The sequence below is a fragment of a genome, unplaced genomic scaffold (assembly GCF_019419815.1).
Source record: "Pyrus x bretschneideri cultivar Hongxiangsu unplaced genomic scaffold, Pyrus_bretschneideri_v1 Contig44, whole genome shotgun sequence".
NCBI classification, from domain to species: Eukaryota; Viridiplantae; Streptophyta; class Magnoliopsida; order Rosales; family Rosaceae; genus Pyrus; species Pyrus x bretschneideri.
This window is the reverse complement of record NW_025999768.1, coordinates 1155612-1174635: the sequence shown is the minus strand read 5'-3', so window position 1 is coordinate 1174635 and position 19024 is coordinate 1155612. Positions and strand designations below refer to the sequence as shown.

The 19024-nt window shown below is 38.9% G+C and overlaps 5 protein-coding genes across 8 annotated transcripts; 3 read left to right on the top strand and 2 right to left on the bottom strand.

Annotated features, from left to right (window-relative positions):
• The first annotated feature begins 1766 nt into the window (after positions 1-1766).
• LOC103929451 (aldehyde oxidase GLOX1) lies at positions 1767-4885 on the top strand. Its single transcript, XM_009338658.3, has 4 exons — positions 1767-2465; positions 2731-2891; positions 3049-3620; positions 4183-4885. Exons 1-4 carry the CDS (start codon positions 1830-1832, stop codon positions 4776-4778), a joined length of 1965 nt encoding a protein of 654 aa, XP_009336933.2. The 5' UTR covers positions 1767-1829; the 3' UTR covers positions 4779-4885.
• A 1148-nt stretch (positions 4886-6033) lies between these two features.
• On the top strand, positions 6034-8267 carry LOC103929394 (probable xyloglucan endotransglucosylase/hydrolase protein 26). Its single transcript, XM_009338579.3, has 4 exons — positions 6034-6742; positions 6870-6970; positions 7135-7328; positions 7455-8267. Exons 1-4 carry the CDS (start codon positions 6583-6585, stop codon positions 7861-7863), a joined length of 864 nt encoding a protein of 287 aa, XP_009336854.1. The 5' UTR covers positions 6034-6582; the 3' UTR covers positions 7864-8267.
• Positions 8268-8435: 168 nt separating this feature from the next.
• Positions 8436-8993, bottom strand: LOC103929393 (transmembrane protein 234 homolog). The gene has a single exon (XM_009338578.3). The coding sequence runs from the start codon at positions 8991-8993 to the stop codon at positions 8589-8591; it is 405 nt and encodes a 134-aa protein (XP_009336853.1). The 3' UTR covers positions 8436-8588.
• A 1382-nt stretch (positions 8994-10375) lies between these two features.
• LOC103929392 (casein kinase 1-like protein 3) lies at positions 10376-14056 on the top strand. 3 transcript variants are annotated; one of them, XM_048567202.1, is made up of 15 exons: positions 10376-10608; positions 10689-10729; positions 10932-11001; positions 11121-11269; positions 11546-11641; positions 11727-11797; positions 11940-12001; positions 12079-12142; positions 12295-12379; positions 12451-12577; positions 12817-12884; positions 12988-13045; positions 13161-13264; positions 13401-13585; positions 13708-14056. In XM_048567202.1, exons 1-14 carry the CDS (start codon positions 10533-10535, stop codon positions 13575-13577), a joined length of 1248 nt encoding a protein of 415 aa, XP_048423159.1. In that variant the 5' UTR covers positions 10376-10532; the 3' UTR covers positions 13578-13585; positions 13708-14056. The 3 variants fall into 3 exon arrangements, with proteins under 3 accessions (XP_048423159.1, XP_009336852.2, XP_009336851.2); XM_009338577.3 differs by having other exon boundaries at positions 13149-13264; positions 13714-14056; XM_009338576.3 differs by having other exon boundaries at positions 10377-10608; positions 13149-13264.
• A 1019-nt stretch (positions 14057-15075) lies between these two features.
• On the bottom strand, positions 15076-18982 carry LOC103929390 (probable RNA methyltransferase At5g51130). Of its 2 annotated transcripts, XM_048567204.1 has the most exons (9): positions 17908-18049; positions 17375-17517; positions 17078-17192; positions 16694-16741; positions 16344-16545; positions 15821-15908; positions 15587-15652; positions 15423-15491; positions 15076-15328 (listed from the first exon to the last, which is right to left on the bottom strand). In XM_048567204.1, exons 2-9 carry the CDS (start codon positions 17375-17377, stop codon positions 15239-15241), a joined length of 681 nt encoding a protein of 226 aa, XP_048423161.1. In that variant the 5' UTR covers positions 17378-17517; positions 17908-18049; the 3' UTR covers positions 15076-15238. The 2 variants fall into 2 exon arrangements, with proteins under 2 accessions (XP_048423161.1, XP_048423160.1); XM_048567203.1 differs by lacking the exon at positions 17375-17517 and having other exon boundaries at positions 17908-18982.
• Between the last annotated feature and the right edge of the window lie 42 nt (positions 18983-19024).

Here is a 19024-nt window from a genome sequence, read left to right as displayed (position 1 = left end):
AATTCGTCTTTTTATTTTGCTACGACTTGTTGTGAGTAGGGATTGTCATTGAAAAAAAAACAAAAGGAAAAGGGCAAAAGGAAAAGAAAAAAAAAAAAAAGAGAGCAGTGAACTGATCCTTGCTTTTCTCCCTTTTTTCCATATTAGAATTCTTTCCCCTCCTCTTTCCATCTTCTTTCATCCTCTCTTCTTATATTTTCTTATTTTGTCGTTCTCATGTTATAAAAAATTACTATAAGATATTGACATGGCTTAACCGTGACCGTTCAAATAGGAAAGGAGGAAAAGGGAGAGAAAAAAAGAGAGGAAAGAATCCTACACCCTCTTCTCCGTCTTCCCACGTCCATTCGCACAGTATCAAACAACCGCTCCACCTTACTCTTCTTTTCGTAAGCCTATTATTCTATTTTTTGTATGATTGGAGGTTGTTTGCTTCTGGTTTTTCACTTTAATTTTGAATTTTTAAATAGGGTATGTTATTATTACATGGCTATAAGGCTCATGTAAAGATGGTAAAATTCGTGTTTGTGTAATTAATAAATTGCATATAATTTTTATTTATATTTAGTTTTAATTAGAGAATTATAATGGTAATTTCTTAAAGTTTTGGTTGACAACCGGATTCTATTAATAGGTAGTTTAGATTTAGTTCTCTTCCTATGACATGTTTAACATAGTGTCAACACATGTTGACTCACCTATAAAGTTCAACGTACACACGTACTTTGCGTTATTCTTGGTCTGTGTTTTTTTTTTTTTGGGTTTTCTCCCCTTTTCATTTTGTGGAACTTTTTTAGAAAATTATTTTAGTTTGACATATTATTCAATGCACAGATTAATTCGACACAGCACTAAATACTCAAATAATTTAATTAGTATTATTCGATGACTATTTATCCTATTCGACTGAAGTAGTCAGTATGGTTCGAGTTGTCAAATGAGGCATAATAAAAAATATGATACACGAAGTCAAGAAACAAAGTTCTTCATTAATTTATAATGTTCGAGGAAATGTGTATGTATATAAATATGTGCAACATTGATTGCCAAATTTATCATTTGTGGAGGGGCCTCCAGTTAAAAGTCACTGTTTTCGATTAAAAAAAAAAGGAAAAAGAAAATTGCTGTCAACTTGTTTGGATACCATGTATATTAGACCCAGCTATTAATTAAGTGTGGCATCGTTTTCTATAAATTTTTTTTTTTAAAAAAAAAAGCCCATTTTTTGTTGTACGGTTGAAGTTTATATAATGAATATCGTTATTTAAAAAAAATTTGTACATAACACATGTTGTTGTAAAAGAGATATGACATATTCAAAGGCAAATAATATGTTCAAAAATTGTCACTTAGTACTATGGTTTGGTGGTATTTATTTTCACTTGAAAATGAGAGGTATTAGGTTCAAATCTCATAGATGGTGAATTCGATACCAAATTAAGTTGCCCATTATGTGGTTTAGCTAAAAAAAAAAAATGGAAATTATATGGTTTGATCGATGGAACTGCTATAAATGGGTTTTCACCATAGCCATTAGTTTACACCCCTAAAACGAACTGGTGCCTTTGAATTGACATTCAAAATTAAGGGACGATACAAATTGAGGAAATGGTGATAACCGATAAAAATGATTAGTAGCCACGATTAGGGGTGCCTGCAAACAAGGATTAACAACCACATTGCTATTTTTGCAAAAGATCTTAACCGATTGGTGGCGATATATACTTACAAATTATAAAAGGAGAGATGGAGGGTTAAGCTGGGAATCAAAACAGAGAAGCACAAAGCAAGGAAATTGAAGAGCTATTGGAGAAATTTTGAGTTCTTCAATGGCTGCCTTGCATTACAAGCTTCTCATTTTTCTCCCTCTCCTCTTTATAATTAATGGGATTGACGCAGAACCTCATTTTACTCATTTGCCTCATTTCCCTCAATTCCCTTCCTTCCACCCCTTGGGTTTCGATGAACGAGATGGCAATGGTCGCATAGTTGAGGGCGCGGATTTTGCTTCTGCTGAAGGCTTTGATCCAAGGCCTGATAGGCCAGAGCCCCATAATGGTCCTACTGCCGGTAGGGCAGAGCCCGCTGCTGATCTTAAACGCAGCAGGCAAAACTTCCACAATAAGAAGCGTGCCGCGCGTCCCAAGCTTGACTTGCCGGGACTTCCCGGTGTTCCTCAGCCTGGCAAGCCAGCGGCAGATGTAACTTCACATGACTTCCCAACCCAATTCACTGGGGCGTGGCAAGTTGTTCAATTGAACTCAGGCGTGTCGGCCATGCATTTGAATTTGCTCCCCAACAACAAGATCCTAATGTACGATGCCACTGCCTTCCGTATTTCCAACCTTAAATTGCCTAACGGACAATGCATACCCTTCAAGAATGACAAGGGCGAGCAGTTAACAGATTGTTGGGCTCATGCAGTTGAATATGATGTTCAAACCAATGCAGTCAGGCCGCTAAAGGTTCGGATCACATGCACATTGCACTCGTTCAACTTATGCATATATTACAACATGAATAACGTTTTTTTATTAGACTTATATTGGTGTCGTATAAATGCTTACATTTTATTGATTGTGAATCTCGATCATATATAAGCATTTTATGTTGCTATACGGTCCATGCTAGTTCGCATGCCAACGCTCAAAAATAAGGTTTTGAGTTTATCATTTTACGAATCTATTTCCAAGTACCGGCGCTACAGTGACGGTGGTGATCTATAAACAGGTCCTTACAGACCCATGGTGCTCATCAGGAGGGCTGACCGCCGACGGTAGGTTTATAAGCACCGGTGGTTGGTTGGATGGAACTAGAAGTGTTAGATACTTCGATGCATGCCCCACATGTGACTTTAGGGATCTCCCCGACGCTTTGGCAGAACCAAGATGGTACGTATACATTATTGGACAATCCTATTAGTTTCTTGTGCACCAAGAATTGGTTTAGGGTTTCCACTAAAACACCTCGAAACATTAATTTAAATTAAATATTTTCAAACAAACTATTGTTTAGTGTTAATTAAGATTTTTGTTGTTTAAATCATAGGTATTCAACACAAGTTACCCTGCCTGACGGTAGATTCATTATAGTCGGTGGCCGCAAGGCATACAGCTTTGAGTACGTTCCACGGGAAGGACAAGCCAACAAGCAAGCCATCTTCTTGCCAATGCTCGACGAAACCACCGACCTAGACGAAAACAACCTCTATCCTTTCGTCCACCTTTCGACAGATGGCAACCTCTTCATCCTCGCCAACCGCCGCTCTGTCCTGCTCAACCCTCAGACCAACAAATTAATCAAAGAGTTCCGCGTGTTGGGTGGTGGATCGCGAAACTACCCGGCATCAGGGATGTCAGCCCTGCTGCCGATAGACCTGAGTGTCCCCAACCCTCAGCTCGTCCCTGCCGAGGTCATTGTTTGCGGTGGTGCAAAGCCCGGGGCTTATGCCCTTGCAGGCAAGCAGAAGTTCATTCCCGCGTTGCAAGATTGTGCCAGGCTTCGGATTACAGACGCTGACCCTAAGTGGGTTAAGGAAAAAATGCCCTCTCGCCGTGTCATGGGAGATCTACTTATCCTCCCAACTGGAGACCTCTTGCTTATTAACGGTGCCCAACTAGGTATGCTTGCCTCATTCTCGTAAAGGTTTTTCTGAACTTTATTTTCCCTGGGGTTTTTAGATTTTCATCTTTTGGTAATTAAAATGGTTTCCTTGATTAAGTTCGGATGTTAAATTAGAGTTTGATTTATGTCATTTGATTAGCGGTAAGTTATTATGATAATGATGGCTTGCTTGGAATTACTTCGGTAGCAAACACTTACGCTGATTGTCTTGGTGCTCCAAACGAGAAGAGGAAAACACTCATGTATAAGCACTTTTGTTAAACATATTTTTGTTAGAATCACTTTTAAATTAAAGCTTAAGTGTTTCTAATGCAATTGGGGGTGTGCTTCTACGACGTAAAGGTCCTTTCATTTTTCCAGAAGTAGTTTCAAACCTTTAAAAAAAACCCTAAACATACATGCAATCCTTATAACAATTTACTTGTACCCTAAGAACCATAATCAAAATCTAATCTCAAACTAAAGGCATATTCTAAATTTCTAATATATCAAGTAACATAAGTCTGTCAAAAGAACAATATAAATACAGCAATTTGTAACCCTAGTTTTTTTCAACAGGTGTGTCAGCATGGGCTATGGCAGAGCAACCCAACTTCACTCCTGTGCTTTACAGTCCCAACAACAAACCAGGAAACCGATTCAAGAACTTGCAACCGACTCTGATTGCAAGAATGTACCACTCAACCTCCGCACTCCTCCCTAATGGCAAAATCCTTGTAGCAGGCAGCAACACCAACCCAGGGTACCAGTTCCAGGCCAAGTACCCAACCGAGATGAGAATCGAGCACTTCTCGCCGCCTTACCTGGACCCGGCATTGGCTATCCACCGCCCTGCCATCATGGACAAGAACTCCGACATCAAGTTGAAGTACGGCAAGCCATTCAACGTCCAGTTTCAGCTCCAAGACAACCCCGCGGCCATTGCAGACATCAAGGTGACAATGTACGCGCCGCCTTTCACGACTCACGGGTTCTCGATGAACCAGAGGTTGGTTATTTTGGGAAAGAATGACTTGAAGAACGTGGCACGGGGTGTTTACAAGCTTCAAGTGGCGGCGCCACGTTCGAGCATGTTCGCTCCGCCAGGGTACTACCTGCTTTTTGTTGCCTATCGCGGTGTGCCTAGCGTGGGAATTTGGGTGCAGATTCTGTAATTAATTAGGGCTGGCTTAATTTCCTAGCTTCATGATCGCCTGCTTCACTCATGTTTAAATCAAAATTAATTAATTATTTTGATTATACCATGATATCTTTCTCTTTTCTTAATTTGCTTCGTCATATTAACTTTGATCGATGTACGTCAAATTTATAACGAAATTACAATAACAACAAAACATTTTCCCACTAAATACGCTAACTTTTGGATGACTAGACATCATTATGCTAGTCCAAACAAAAATTTTAGTTGAAGGGGGACAAAATTGGTGTGATAACTACAATCGAGTTAAAGTTGTTGATTAGTGTACCATTCTCACCATTTTGAATTTTCATTCGAGGTTAAACGGGTACATATAACCCTAATTTATAATTATGATACTCTTATCCAACAATTTTAAAGGGTCGGATTACCACAAACACTAGTATCTATGATTATTTTGCTCATGATTAATAACTAAAATATAGATTATCTTTCATTTATAACCCAAAAAAAAGGAGTTGACTAAAATATGCTGGAAGAAGTTTTACGGTCGAATCATCTTTCTTCTGTCACTCACAGCGGGCGCCAAGCCGTGCAGGCTCAACCAGGCAAAAGGGAACTATTTGATCGAATTCCTTGAACAAACCTTGTAAGCACCAAATATATAAATAGTTGAGAACTTTGTATGAAACCTCTCTGCAGGGCTGCACGTCAGGCCAACTGGCCAAGCAAATTATGAACTCGTCATTTCCCAGCTGGCCAGCTCAGCTGTCCCCACTACTAGCATTAGTCCCAAGCACAATTTTCTCCTAAATTCCTAATCGCACCGCGTCCCAGCTAATGACACCCATTCTCTCCTACTCTTACAACATCTATGTCATTTGCACCACGACCCCACGAAAACATTGGAAATGAACAAATAATTAGAAGTCAAACGTATTAATCAACAATTTTAGCGTTTATGGTCATTTCGTTTTTAGTTTTATGTTTAATTTTGCCAGTATAGATATATGAGAGAAACGAAATCGACCTTGGAAAATTATGTCGTGTGGTCACAAAATGAAAATGAAAAATGCCAGCGACGGTTGGCTCAGTTATACACCTATCTTGTGTGTCGCTCCACCTAGATTTGAGTCCCACTATCAGCAGTCTTCGTTAGTGCACGACCTGTAATTGTTACGTAAATTTAATTCATACCCTTGGTAGCTGGTAGTTAGGTGCCAAGCGTGAGTTCTCCTGGCTCGAGCTTATGGGTATGCTCTGGCATTGGTGTTGAGAGTAACCAATCTCCCCCTAAACTTTTTGTTACAAAAAAAAAATGAAAACTCACTTTTAAGATTTTGTTTTCAGTTATGCATCTTTGTTTCTTCCCCTCCTCCCTACCACCTTACTAGGGTAGTGTCCCCTTTCTGCGCTCAAATTCAAATCCGGCTAAAATGGTTTGACAATGTGCTCTCCTCTATATTCAAGTTCGAATCCCTCTCCTCTAGTGTAAATTATATTAGAATGTATCGCTTGAATATAAATAAATAAAAAATGTATTTGCAATATAATTGGTAAGTTTTGACTTTTTTTTTTTTTTTTTTGGGTGAACTATAAGTTTTGACTTTTGAGAAGCATGCTTCAACGTTTTTTTATTAAAACAAGAATGTCAAAAATTATGACTACGTCGTAGGAGAGCATATTTTGCACACTGCAAAACAAAAAGTTATATAAAGCCATCAAGAAGCCAAAGCAAGACGCATTGATCGATCCCATTTCCAACAAGTAAATTGTTGTCCTAGAAAAAAGAGGAAAATCTAGTTGGGACTGAAGTCGAAATGGCAGTTTTGCATGCATTCCTGGTAGCTCTATGCATCACTGTGTTCCATCAAAATGTAGCTGATGCAACTGCTGCAAAGAGCATGTACCTCACCTGGGGTACCCAACACGCTGCGATTCAAGGCGAGAATCTTAACCTCGTGCTCGATCAAACTTCAGGTTAGAACAACTTCTTAGATTTCTCATGCTCTACGTGCTTAGATCAAAGAAAACGAAGCAAATAAATGCATAATGATCAAGTTATCTCCTCTAACCAGACTACATTAATACTGCCCTTGCTTTGCAGGGTCTGCTGCTATGTCAAAGAGAAATTTCTTATTCGGAAGCATCGAGATGCTGATTAAGTTGGTACCTGGGAATTCCGCCGGGACAGTAACAGCCTACTATGTAAGTTAATTACTAACTGAAGCAAGATAGATAGCTCATAAAAACACCCAAAAAAAAAAAACCAGAGCGAGATAATCTCTCTTCGTTGACAATGAATCCCCAATTCCAGGGACCTACAGAACAAACTAACGTGTGCTAATTTGTTCATACTCGAATTTGTGCAGCTATCGTCAACAGGAACCAAACACGACGAGATAGATTTTGAATTCCTAGGGAACGTTTCTGGACAACCTTACATTGTCCACACAAACATATATACACAAGGAAATGGAAGCAAAGAGCAGCAATTTTACCTCTGGTTTGACCCGACTGCTGATTTCCACAACTACACCATACATTGGAACCCTACTGAAGTTGTGTAAGTTAACTAACGACCGAGGCGCCTTTGCTTTCAATCTCAACAGGGTGAAAAGAAATCATCTTTAGTTCTATGAGTCATGGAACCAAACAATTTCTAAACTTCAATTCATTTTTATGATTTCAGGTGGTATGTCGATAGTTTACCCATTCGTGTTTTCCGAAACTACGAAAACCAGGGGATTGCTTACCCCAACAAGCAAGGGATGCGGGTTTACTCCAGCTTATGGAATGCTGATAACTGGGCAACTAGAGGTGGGCTAGTGAAGATAAATTGGACCGGTGCGCCCTTCACAGCCGGATTCAAACACTTCAGGGCAAGAGCCTGCAAGTGGACTGGAGCTGCCAGCATTAGTGTATGCGCCGCCACTTCCCAGGCTAACTGGTGGACTTCCCCTGTATACAGCCAGCTGAGCAACAGTAAGCTCGGCCAGCTGCAATGGGTCAGGAATAACTACATGACCTATGACTACTGCAAAGACACCCAACGATTCAATGGAAACATGCCACCTGAATGTTCTAAACAACAATTCTGATTTGAGGCTAAGCAATCAAGCTACAGAAAGAAACCCGAATCCGGTTTCAACCAGACGACTGATTCTGCAGCCTTAATTGGCTTTCCTCTTCCAGTTCACAACTGACAAATAAATTTTCCTCGCAGTTTTTATCTGTTTCGATATTTCAATTATGTTGTTTTCTGCTGTTTTGTACAATTCTTTTACTTGTATTCCAGTTACATGGATCTATAAAGTTATAAACTTTCAGAGAAAAAGAAGTATCAATTAAACGACAAAGTTCCTGTTGATTTTCCTTTCTTTTCTCAGCAGCCAAACACTCAAACATCAATAACCAAACAAATCAAGCAAACTATGCCCCTTGGAACTCGATTTTAATCAAACAAATCAAGCTTGCTATGCAACACAAGTAATCTAACGGATATTTAACAGAATAAAATCGAGTTCTACGGCATATCAAATACTAAGCCTAGACTTTATACAAACCTAATTCATAAAGTAAATGAACCCAATAAGTAAAATTTGCAATTCAAAATGTTAATCAATCATTCACATTTGTCACATTCTATTACCTTTTCAGTTCCTCAGATTAATAAATTTCAGAGAAAGAGCATGTATTAATAAAATGACAAAAATTTCCTCTTGATTTTCCCTCATTTTCTCATCAGCCAAACACTCAAGCATTCAGTAATCGAACAAAACAAGCTAATCTACGCATAAAGTTTACGCAAAATTTTAACATCCAATTAATTGATACAAAGCCAAATGCCCAAAACAATCAAAGCCGTACCGAACATAGCGAGGCCGAGGTGGGTCTGCTCCCCCAAGAGCAAGCCAAACACGGCGGTGGCGGCAAACGTTGTCGCATTAGTGACGGGGACGGCGAGCGAGATCGGAGTGTGGCTGAGTATGGCGAAGAAAGTAGCGGAGGCGGAGACGTTGACGAAGAAGGGGACTGTGTACTGCCAAATTGCGAGGAGCTTGAGCCAGCCAGTGAGGGAGGCGAGAAGCTTGTGGTGGATTGGGCCGGGCTGGGCTGAGGAGGAGGATTTGAGGGCTTGGTCCCAGAGAAGGGCGCCGCGGCGCATTAGGGCGTTGGTGGCCCCCCAAATGAGGCCCACTCCGATCATCTTCTCGACGTCTCCGATCATCGGCGTTGATCCGATCTCTCTGCGAGTCTCTGCTCTGTGTTGCAGCTACTTGACCCGTATGGTCCGGTGGTGGGAAATCAACGAAAACTACAACCAAATGCAACAAAACGATGCTGCATTGGATGATTCGTTATTTCGGTTGTGTAATAACTTATACGGGTGAATGTTTTGGGGGAATGAGGATCTCCGGATCCTTTTTGTGAGAATTATAAAGATTTTTAAATTGTGTCCGTTTATCGTACGCGGTCAGATAATCTAAAGAGGATTCTCATTCTGTTTTGGATAGTGCCATTCACCCAATCTTTTTTAGGTCTCACAAACTCTTATTAATTTTTGTCTATTGATTTTTTTAAATTCATTCGATTTGAAAATCTGAGAATAAGAAGGAATGTGAAAAATAAAAATGAATCTGTGAATAGTACCGCTCACTTTATCTTCGAAAATGTGAATTAGACTAGCTGATCAAAACAATTCATTACCTGATTGCATCAAATTTCAAGTGTATTTTTGTCCACCATTTTTAGTAGTATTAGTATTCACAGCGTTATCACTTTTAAATTAAATTTTAAAATATCTATTTATCCACTACACATGTTTCGAAATTTAAGTTCGTTCAACCATATAATTACGATTTTAGACATTGCCGTCAATTGAAATTCGTCACCGAGAATCCCCAAACATAAAGTGAAGGGTAGCATTGTAAACCACCTCACATGTTATTGCATGTTGTGGTCCACGTGACCAAATCTAGTTGGCAATAAAACAAGACCGCGACGGCGGTAAATCAAGATCCTCTGCAAACGCTTCCATTTTCCCGAGAACACCAACGCTTCTTCTCCAACCAGAAAAAAGGTACAACCCATAAGAGCGCGCATCCAGAAAGGAATCTACAAACGACGGCAGAGGAATATACCTGCGCGGGAATCACGTGGTTGCACTCCCAGATTTACCCGCCATCTACCAATTTATTTACCGAACTGACACCGACACATTTGGCGGTAAAACTACGAGTTGACAACAATACCCTTAGTGAAAAGCAAAAATCCCCAAAACTCTTTGTTCGAGGGGTGAGGTTTGTGTTTGTCAAGCGGAATGGAAATACGCTGCTCATGCTGTAGCCTCATATATTACCTCGCATGGAGGTGCTTTCTGTTGAAATGTTTTTGGTTCGGAGTTTTTATTTAATATGTTTACTGAAGAGGTAAACGTTTATATTAGAATTTAATAAAAGTTATCATTTGATCAAAAAAAAAAAAAAATTTCTCTGTCCAATTCCGACACAAATCTCTACAAAGTCAACAAGTCAATGGCCTCCACCAACCCAAAGTTCCGAAACTACCCTTCTACTTTCGTTCTTTATCCATGCCACAACAAGTCAACAAGTCGCCTGTGTGTGGCTTCAGTTGTTCAGTTCCAACGTATAAAAATCCAAATTTCGAAAATTAAATTTTTATTTTTTTTCTCGATTTCTCTGGTTTCCGATTCGGATCCAAAATCCGAAAGTCTATGAGTTGAGTGACCCGATCCGGGAATTCGGACATGGAGCGGGTCATCGGCGGCAAGTACAAGCTCGGCCGCAAGATCGGCAGCGGATCGTTCGGCGAAATCTTCCTAGGTGAGTGTCGTGTTGAATCTGAGCCGTTGATCGTAGAAACAGTGGCTGAATCCTGTAAATTGTTTGAATTTCATTTGCAGCTACTCACACCGAGACGTTCGAGATCGTCGCCGTTAAGATTGTAAGCTCCTAATTATCTCTCTCCGTTTTTTTTCTCGATTTTCAGTTGAAATTACTGGTTTTTTTAATTTAATTTATGTTTATGCACTTCAATTGTCATCAAATTTGAAGTCTTTGCCTACTTAATTAGTGAAGAAGCATTTTTTAGCTTAATTACTAGTTAATTCAAGTAATTAAGTTGATTTAATCTCTGATCAATGCAGGAGAACAGTAAAACGAAGCATCCACAGCTGCTTTACGAGGCGAAATTATACAAAATCCTTCAAGGAGGAAGTACGTTCTGTATACGTATTCGAATACGTATATTTTATATTACTGCATATTGGTTTAGTGTTTCTGTGAGCAACTGAGCGTTACTGTTTTGATTAATTTGAGTGTATGTAATTGTTCAGGCGGTATTCCGAACATAAAATGGTCGGGAATCAACGGCGAGGACAATGTGCTGGTTCTCGATTTGCTGGGACCGAGTCTTGAGGATTTGTTTGTATATTGTGGGAGAAAGTTTTCGCTCAAGACCGTCTTAATGCTTGCTGATCAAATGGTAATACATTGTGACGGGGTTTAAGTGGAGCTTGCGCAGCGCAGCTCATGCATTATATTAGATGCGTTCGCATATAGTTAATCTGCTTTGCTACCTTACTCTTTTCAGATCATTTTCGTTATGAAAGTTACAATTTTTCGTGATGAAATTTCTTCCCTTTGTGAAAGTTGAAAAATTTTCAAAGAAATAGTTCATTACTTTTATTGAGTTTCACTTTTGTAATTCGCATTCTTCATGTCACTGAATGATATAATGTTTATGTGTGCTCGTATCAAGATTACGAGGATAGAGTTTGCGCACTCGAAAGGTTTTCTGCACAGAGATATAAAACCTGATAATTTCCTCATGGGTCTTGGTCGAAAAGCAAATCAGGTGATGCTTCTTCGTTGTCTTTTTATCGTTTAAGATGTATTTCAAGTTTATATTGCCATCAATCTGTTTTCACTTATCTTATTAGGTTTACATAATTGATTTTGGTCTTGCGAAAAGATATCGAGATGCGACAACCAATCGTCACATCCCGTACAGGTATTTCCAGTTTCATATCAGGGCGATCTCTCATTTTCTTCTCTGTGTGCTGAGACGCTTGAGGAACAATTGAAATATAACATGCAACCTTTTTAGTATTATATTGCTTTATATTACTATTTTTAACACTTGCCTCATACAGGGAGAATAAGAACTTAACAGGAACCGCACGTTATGCAAGCTGCAATACTCATCTTGGAATTGGTAGGCTGCTCGGTGTTAAAATCTTTTAATCTGTTGGCAAAAATACTCATTAACCTTATTTATTGTTTTGTTCTTAGAGCAGAGTCGGCGGGATGATTTGGAGTCTCTTGGATATGTTCTTCTATATTTTCTCAGAGGGAGGTACTTATTCTGTTTCCACCCATTTTTTACTTTTAATTTGTAGAAAGGAATTGAAAAACTTATACAGTAGGAGAACCCGATGATATATTGTTCATGCCATATTATGTTTCGACCCCCTTGTCCCCTGACGATTTTACTTTTCCTGCTTATAGCCTTCCGTGGCAGGGTTTAAAAGCTGCCACAAAAAAGCAAAAATATGACAAAATTTGTGAGAAGAAGTTATCAACCCCTATTGAGGTTTGTGTCAACTACTCTGTGCACTTTAATTTTTATCTGGTGTCAACTGGTCTGACTGCTGTTTTCTAAAGGTTCTATGCAAATCTCACCCGGTGGAGTTCGCATCATATTTCCATTACTGCCATTCACTGACATTTGATCAGCGACCTGATTACGGATTCTTGAAACGCCTATTCCGTGATTTGTTTTCTCGTGAAGGTATTGGTGTTCGAACTTTCCTGTTTTTTCATACGTTGTAAATTAAGTCCTTCACGTTGCTTAGGTCCTCTTAGCTTGAAGTCAATGTGCTTTCATATGTTTGATTTCCCCTTACCAAAAATTCCCATATGATAAATTATGTTATATACGAACTATATATCTCATATACTTCTATGAACATTTTAGAGCTTTATTTTGATGCGGATTCAGTATTCTGGATGCTTGTCTCCAAATGGCAGGGTATGAATTTGATTACGTATTTGATTGGACCATCATTAAGTACCAGCAATCGCAAAAGAATGATTCTGTAAGTGCAATTGCTGTTCAGTCTTTTCAGATTTTTTTTAGTTGTATGACTCTGAGAACGTTGGGTTACTGCTGCGCTTCTAATTTGAGTCCCACATGTTCAGCCGGTTCCTGGAGGAAGCAACAGTCATGCAATGCCAGTGCGGGTAGATAATCATCAAGGTTAGATCTTCGTGATGGACTTTTGCATATCTTAAATAACTGACTTCTCTAGTACAGCAGAGCGAGCATTTTCCTTTAGTGAACTTTTGCATATCTTACCCAGCTGAGGTCACAGATCGAATTAGATCAACCAATCCCACTGGTCCTGGTGTCCGCATGCAATTTAAATCTCCAACAATGGGCAGGAATTTAAGTTATGACAACCCTCTTGAAAAGAATGTAAGTCATATTACCGTCCAGTAACTACTGTGATGAAAAGAAATTTTTCTTCTCGCTCCTTTTATGCTGTATCTCTGTTACATTGTTCAAAACTTAGTTCCGAATATAACTCACGGATAAAAATTTCCCTTTTTAGATTGTGAATGAAGCATTCCCTCCTCCGTCTACTTCATTTTCCGGCACCTCAAGAAGGAACCCCACAAAACCTCTTTTGCCCACTGAAGCTACAAACACTGGTCATGGACATGGCAATAAAGTAGGTCCTTCGAGTAGCTGGATTCAATCACTGCAGCGCATCTCTTCAGCCAAGTGACCTTTATGGTAATTCATTTTATTCATACTTGGGGTCATCATTTGGTTGGCTGCTTTTGTAATTGCGGCTAATGCTCTCGTCTATCTTCTTAAGCATTATTGTTGACCGGGTGCTTTCCGCTGTGTTTTAGCAACAGGTTTGCTCTCTAAGATTCGAGCACATCTTTGAAGCTGCAGATGTACGGCGATTTAATTGTCAAATATGCAATGTGTCTATTCAGGAAGATCTTACAGATGCATCTTCGTAGACATTGAGTTAGTTCCTTGGTTTGTGCTAGTTTTTTTCCAAAAGGTGACTAGAAATGTGTTGGTTACAAGATACAGAAAACCCAAAGCTTGGATTCTGTGCTGTACATAGTTCTCATAAGTGACACAGCCGTGTCTTGTATTTAAGTTTTTCTCGTAACACAAATGATGTGTGATGCTATTTTTTTTCATTGTTGTTATATAATACGGAGTCTCCATGCCATTTGATGTTTATTTACAGTCTCTTTATTTTAAGATTCCTAAAATTCGTCTGAAATAAATTTGTTTTTCGAATGAAGCAGCTTCAGGAGCTGATTGGCTTATGATGGACCTGCTTTTTTCTTTTTGTGTGTGTAACTAAGTTATCGGAACCAGACATTTCTATTTGACATTTTCATATGTTTTCGGCTATATTTTATAAACTTTGCGAGAAGTTGAAAAAATACAGAAAACAGGTCAGAGGCACTTATGTTACATACAGGTCTTTTGGCAGGTATGGCAGATTTCTTTCCCAAATTACTCGAATTCCTATTCCGCTTCTTGGATGTCCATAGTAAGGTACGCATCTCTCTCTCTCTCTCTCTCTCTGTGCTAATCGTTTAATTGATCCCAGTCACACACAGACATACAACGTTTTAATCGATCATGTATGTGCTTGTACTGTAGATCGTATTGGACTGCCCAGGATTGTTCAATATTTCGTCTTTAAATAAAGTCGATCTTTGCAATTTAACTTTCACTTGCTTGAGTATAAACTAATGGCCTTTGTGTGACATTGGAGCGGAGTCTGTTTTTCTTTTATATATATTTACTTAGGCAATGGAGGCTTATTTGTTGAAGTGGTATTCGTTTGTTGGGTTTCAGGGACATCCATTGAACTAGGAGAGTGCATATATAGGCGATGTTGGTGCTGGTGCTCAAGTACCTCATCTACGGGAGATTCTAGCGTACACCCGAGGACATATCTCCCTCTTCCTATACAGATTATGTATAGGAAGTGGGAGGGCCAGGACAGCCAAGAATCGCCTATCAAACACCCTGTGGAGCTCCTCATCATTCGTTTCTAACGGGTACTATGATTGTTTGCCTCTTATTTAACTATTCCCAGTCTCAGTTTCCTTATAAACTTCAAATTTAAGCTGTAAATCTGGTTCTGTAATTCATTTCGACATCAAAAGTTCACGCGTGGGAGTGGCTGATGAACCTTTTCGCCATCGTGAAACAGTACGTAAAGAGGAGTAAAACATAAAATATTCTTCAAAATTGTTAACCCGCTATACATTATAATGTATATGTACAAAATACTAGGAGCAGATGCAAAATTGGGACAGGACATGTTCCATCTATTGGCACATAAACAACGGCTTCTCAGACGGAAAAACCAGCCCTACTCCCGGAGCTGCATTACCAGGTATGTCATTTGTGGAACACTAAAATTGGTCTGTTGAATCCGGTTTTGCTGCCCGACACGCTTGAAGTGATGTCCTCCACTTTTCTGAATCCTATCTGTAATCATATGAAACATCAGATATTCCCAGATCTAAACCGATAATTAGCAAAAATACCACCTGAATTCGAACTATAAGCCGATTGAAAATACCTTATCCAGAAGTAAGTCTTGAAAATCTTTCGGGTACACCATAAGATTCCTATAATTTTCTTTAGTTGTCTGCACAACGGAACAAATAAATATTTAGAATCAATTCCAGTAAAGCAATGAAACCTAAAACTCGAAAATTCACAAATGCCTTAAAAGACGATTACCTCAGAAACTCTATAATTCTTTTCGTAGGACGTCCAAGGTTGAGGTTCCAACACAAAAATTCCGCCCTGCTCATACGAAGAAAAAATCGTCATACTTCTCTCCGCAGGGTTATCGTGTTACTAGGGAACGTTATAAATCAAGATTATCTTAAACTAAAATTCCATGCTTAGTTGACAGAAGGCGAGAAAAGAAAAACGAAACAAGCATGGCACATCAATGGTTATAAGAATTACCGGACGAAGTAGACTCCAAACCCTTGTAAATAACGTAATCAATCCATCGTCACCCCAATTCAGATGAATCCATTTCGACACGCTCAAACTGTATTCGAGAACAACACAATAAGGGATGTAATGTTATACTAGCAAATGCGACGTTATGACTGTTACAGGCATAAACAAAAAACTGGGGTAACCGCTTGTTTTGGGAAGAGGGGGGGGGGGGGGGGGGTGGCGGGGTGGGGTGGGGGGGTTGTGTTGGGGGGCGGGGAATCACATCTACCAGTTGTCTCATGAGAGGTACTTGTTCATGGAGTACTACTCATCGATGGTCGATGGATAGACAATACCTCGTTACTTCCTAGATGTAGAAAAATCTGAAATTTCAGAACTCGATGGCGATCTATACTCGTTATTCTTATTTGGTCAACCCGTTTAGTATCATAGCAAGTTTTCACATACTATTGATATCCTTAGTAGGACTGAAACAAACATAATATATCAGAATAACTGAGAAAAAGGTGGCGGCGGAGCTTACCATATAATGGTGTCGTAATGATTTTTGTGTGGATCCCGACTGTTAACAAAATCTTCTTTTCGGAAAGATACTGTGTCGAGCAGATCCTTCTCCTCGGAAGAGCCATTTACACCCTCCAATTTAGAAGCCTTTCCGGGAGTCTTCCTAGCATTCTCCGTTCTCAAAAATTTCCTGGCGTGCCAGTAAGCATCCTGAATTCGATCTGAAAGAAAACAACATTGAGATATAATAACGGAATTATGCATACACGAACAAGCTGACTACATTTAGAGAACAAAGTAAAGAATTTTAAACTTGTTTGAACTTCAATGAGATGATATTAAGAATCTAAGATATGATCAGAATCTTACTGGCGTCGATGTCAACACCGAGAATGCTCCGGCAGCAAAACTTTTTGGCTGTAGGCAAGCACATAAAGATGTCGATGCCACGGCAAGAATAATCACACTCAAGAACCACATACTTAAAGAAAGCATTTCAACCCGCAACTACAAAAGAGCCTAAACTCGACAAAACCAAGAAATTCACTACATTTTGCCGACTCAGACTATGAACTTCTATCCAAATAAGAATTAAATTTACCATTTGTTTACGAAAGATTAACAAAGACAACAACAACCAAGCCTTTTCCCACTAAGTGGGGTCGGCTGAAAGATAAACAGAGACGATACAGTATAATCAACAAAGTCGTAAAAAATAAATTCCAAATACGATTTAAACTGAGAGAAAAGTACCAATTTGAATGGTCATGATTCCAGAATTGCAGCCAATGTCAAGACAATCCTTTCCTTCGAACCATTCCTTCTTGAAAACCTTCAATCTAGCATCTTCCTCCATTTCTTGACCAATCTAAAACACAATGTAAAGGCACTAAGATTCCACATTCTTATCGAGAGAACAAATATCGAGACGGTTAAACAAATATCCATTTTCATTCAAAAGTGCACAAGTCACAAACAAGTTTATCTCACAAACATACAAAAAAAGAAATCATTCATCCAAATTCTCTTCATCTAAATCAAAGGTAATACCATCTTCTTCGTTGCCAAGTCTCCATTAAAAAAAAAAGGCACAGTCGGACCATGTCCAGTCGAGTTTAAGCCAACTCCCGCTGGGCAAAGGTGTTTTCATGTCGCCTCGCCTCCAAAGCCGCCTAGCCGCGTTTTTTAAAACACTATTCATGGGTGAAATTTAGCTTAAGAAATTTTCAAAACATAAATCGAAACAGTATCCATAATATCAATCCGACTACTTAGAAGCTTCACAAATGCACTGCATTGATAATCCAGAACACCAATTCCCACAGAAACTCGAACGAAATACCATAATTTTAATCAAATTTGACAAACACCTAATTGGGTACCCTTAAACTCAATTATACATAAACCCCACTTCAATATCAGCTTCAAACAACCAAATAAACAAAAAAACCCAGAAAATCCCAAACAAAAAATCGAACCTTTAGTTGTCTTTAAACTTGTTTAAGCTTTCCCTGACAACCCATCAGAGCAATAACAACATTCAAAAGTACAAAATTGTGGGGGAAGGAGGGGATTCGACTTACCCGATAGCCGTAGTAGCTTTTGTAGTTTCCGTAGGGGAAAATCTCCTTCCGTTTCTTATTACTGATCAGCCCATGTTGCTGTTCGCGCTCCTCTGCTCCCTTCTTCTCTTTATGTGAGCTGGACATGGCCAAAAACGGAATTTCGTCGCCGAAGCGGAGTAAAGTTACAGTCTTTCAGAGTTTCTTAGGTCGAAGGAAGGAGGGGGAGAGAGGGGGAATGGGGAGTTTAATTGCTTTTATACAAGGTTTAGGGTTTTATATGAACACATTGATTTAATTTTAAATTTTTATCGGGGAAACAAACGGAAAATAATAACGGTAATTTAAAATTCCTACGCAACGCTACTTATTTTATTTGGGTACGCGCCAAAACTTTGGTTGGAGTGTAAAAATAGAGCAATTCTTACACGAGAAATGTTAAAAGAAGAAAGAATCTCTCAAGATGGACTTCTTTTAGAATTATTCGTTAACTTATGTTTTTTGCAAAATTTGTGTGTTAACAATATATAACATTGTGCAAATATTATAAAATATTATACAAAAAACGTGAAATAACATAAGGTTCAACTTTTAAGAGTCTCGTGAGCATTTCTTTACTTTAAGTTGGATCAGCGTATTTTTACATGTAAGGAATACGAATTGGAATTATTTGGATTCTATTATATTTTTAACTTTTTTCTGCTTTTACTTACAAGTAATGAATAAGAAAAGTATAAGCTTTCTTTCTTTTAAAATCCGTAATCAAATATCTTAAAATCAAGAATTAGATCGACAAAGAAAAACTAATTGACCTGACTTCCTTTCCTTACGTCTCCTATTTTAAAGCTCTCCAATTCCTTTCTTTTCCCTTTTCCGTGATCAATGACTGCAACAAATTTCACACCAAAAGAAATACACGCCCTACTCACTTCCCGCCAACCCAAATTACAACAAAATTAGGGTTTATGTTGTCACTACTCACTTCTCACCAAGCCCGGGCCCAAGGAAAGAGCGAAAGTGGCCATACCATTCACAACCATATTCATCTCCTGGTCAATATGCTTAATCTCAAACCGCCGGGAAAGGTCTCCGGCGAGCAAAAACCAAGAGGAACATTATGTATATAAGCCTGTGAAAC

What these genes read in the sequence shown, in the direction of transcription:
- LOC103929451 (XM_009338658.3), top strand. Translation starts at nt 1,830, where the DNA reads ATGGCTGCCTTGCATTACAAGCTTCTCATTTTTCTCCCTCTCCTCTTT. An exon ending in GCTTTGGCAGAACCAAGATG is followed by an intron (nt 2,892 to 3,048) that starts GTACGTATACAT and finishes TTTAAATCATAG; the next exon opens with GTATTCAACACAAGTTACCC. An exon ending in TATTAACGGTGCCCAACTAG is followed by an intron (nt 3,621 to 4,182) that starts GTATGCTTGCCT and finishes TTTTTTCAACAG; the next exon opens with GTGTGTCAGCATGGGCTATG.
- LOC103929392 (XM_009338577.3), top strand. Translation starts at nt 10,533, where the DNA reads ATGGAGCGGGTCATCGGCGGCAAGTACAAGCTCGGCCGCAAGATCGGC. An exon ending in CTATATTTTCTCAGAGGGAG is followed by an intron (nt 12,143 to 12,294) that starts GTACTTATTCTG and finishes TCCTGCTTATAG; the next exon opens with CCTTCCGTGGCAGGGTTTAA. An exon ending in AATCGCAAAAGAATGATTCT is followed by an intron (nt 12,885 to 12,987) that starts GTAAGTGCAATT and finishes CCACATGTTCAG; the next exon opens with CCGGTTCCTGGAGGAAGCAA.
- LOC103929393 (XM_009338578.3), bottom strand. Translation starts at nt 8,993, where the DNA reads ATGATCGGAGACGTCGAGAAGATGATCGGAGTGGGCCTCATTTGGGGG.
- LOC103929390 (XM_048567203.1), bottom strand. Translation starts at nt 18,033, where the DNA reads ATGTCCAGCTCACATAAAGAGAAGAAGGGAGCAGAGGAGCGCGAACAG. An exon ending in CGGTGTTGACATCGACGCCA is followed by an intron (nt 16,546 to 16,693) that starts GTAAGATTCTGA and finishes GTTTTCTTTCAG; the next exon opens with ATCGAATTCAGGATGCTTAC. An exon ending in CATTACGACACCATTATATG is followed by an intron (nt 15,909 to 16,343) that starts GTAAGCTCCGCC and finishes TCTCGAATACAG; the next exon opens with TTTGAGCGTGTCGAAATGGA.
- LOC103929394 (XM_009338579.3), top strand. Translation starts at nt 6,583, where the DNA reads ATGGCAGTTTTGCATGCATTCCTGGTAGCTCTATGCATCACTGTGTTC. An exon ending in CGTGCTCGATCAAACTTCAG is followed by an intron (nt 6,743 to 6,869) that starts GTTAGAACAACT and finishes CTTGCTTTGCAG; the next exon opens with GGTCTGCTGCTATGTCAAAG. An exon ending in TGGAACCCTACTGAAGTTGT is followed by an intron (nt 7,329 to 7,454) that starts GTAAGTTAACTA and finishes TTATGATTTCAG; the next exon opens with GTGGTATGTCGATAGTTTAC.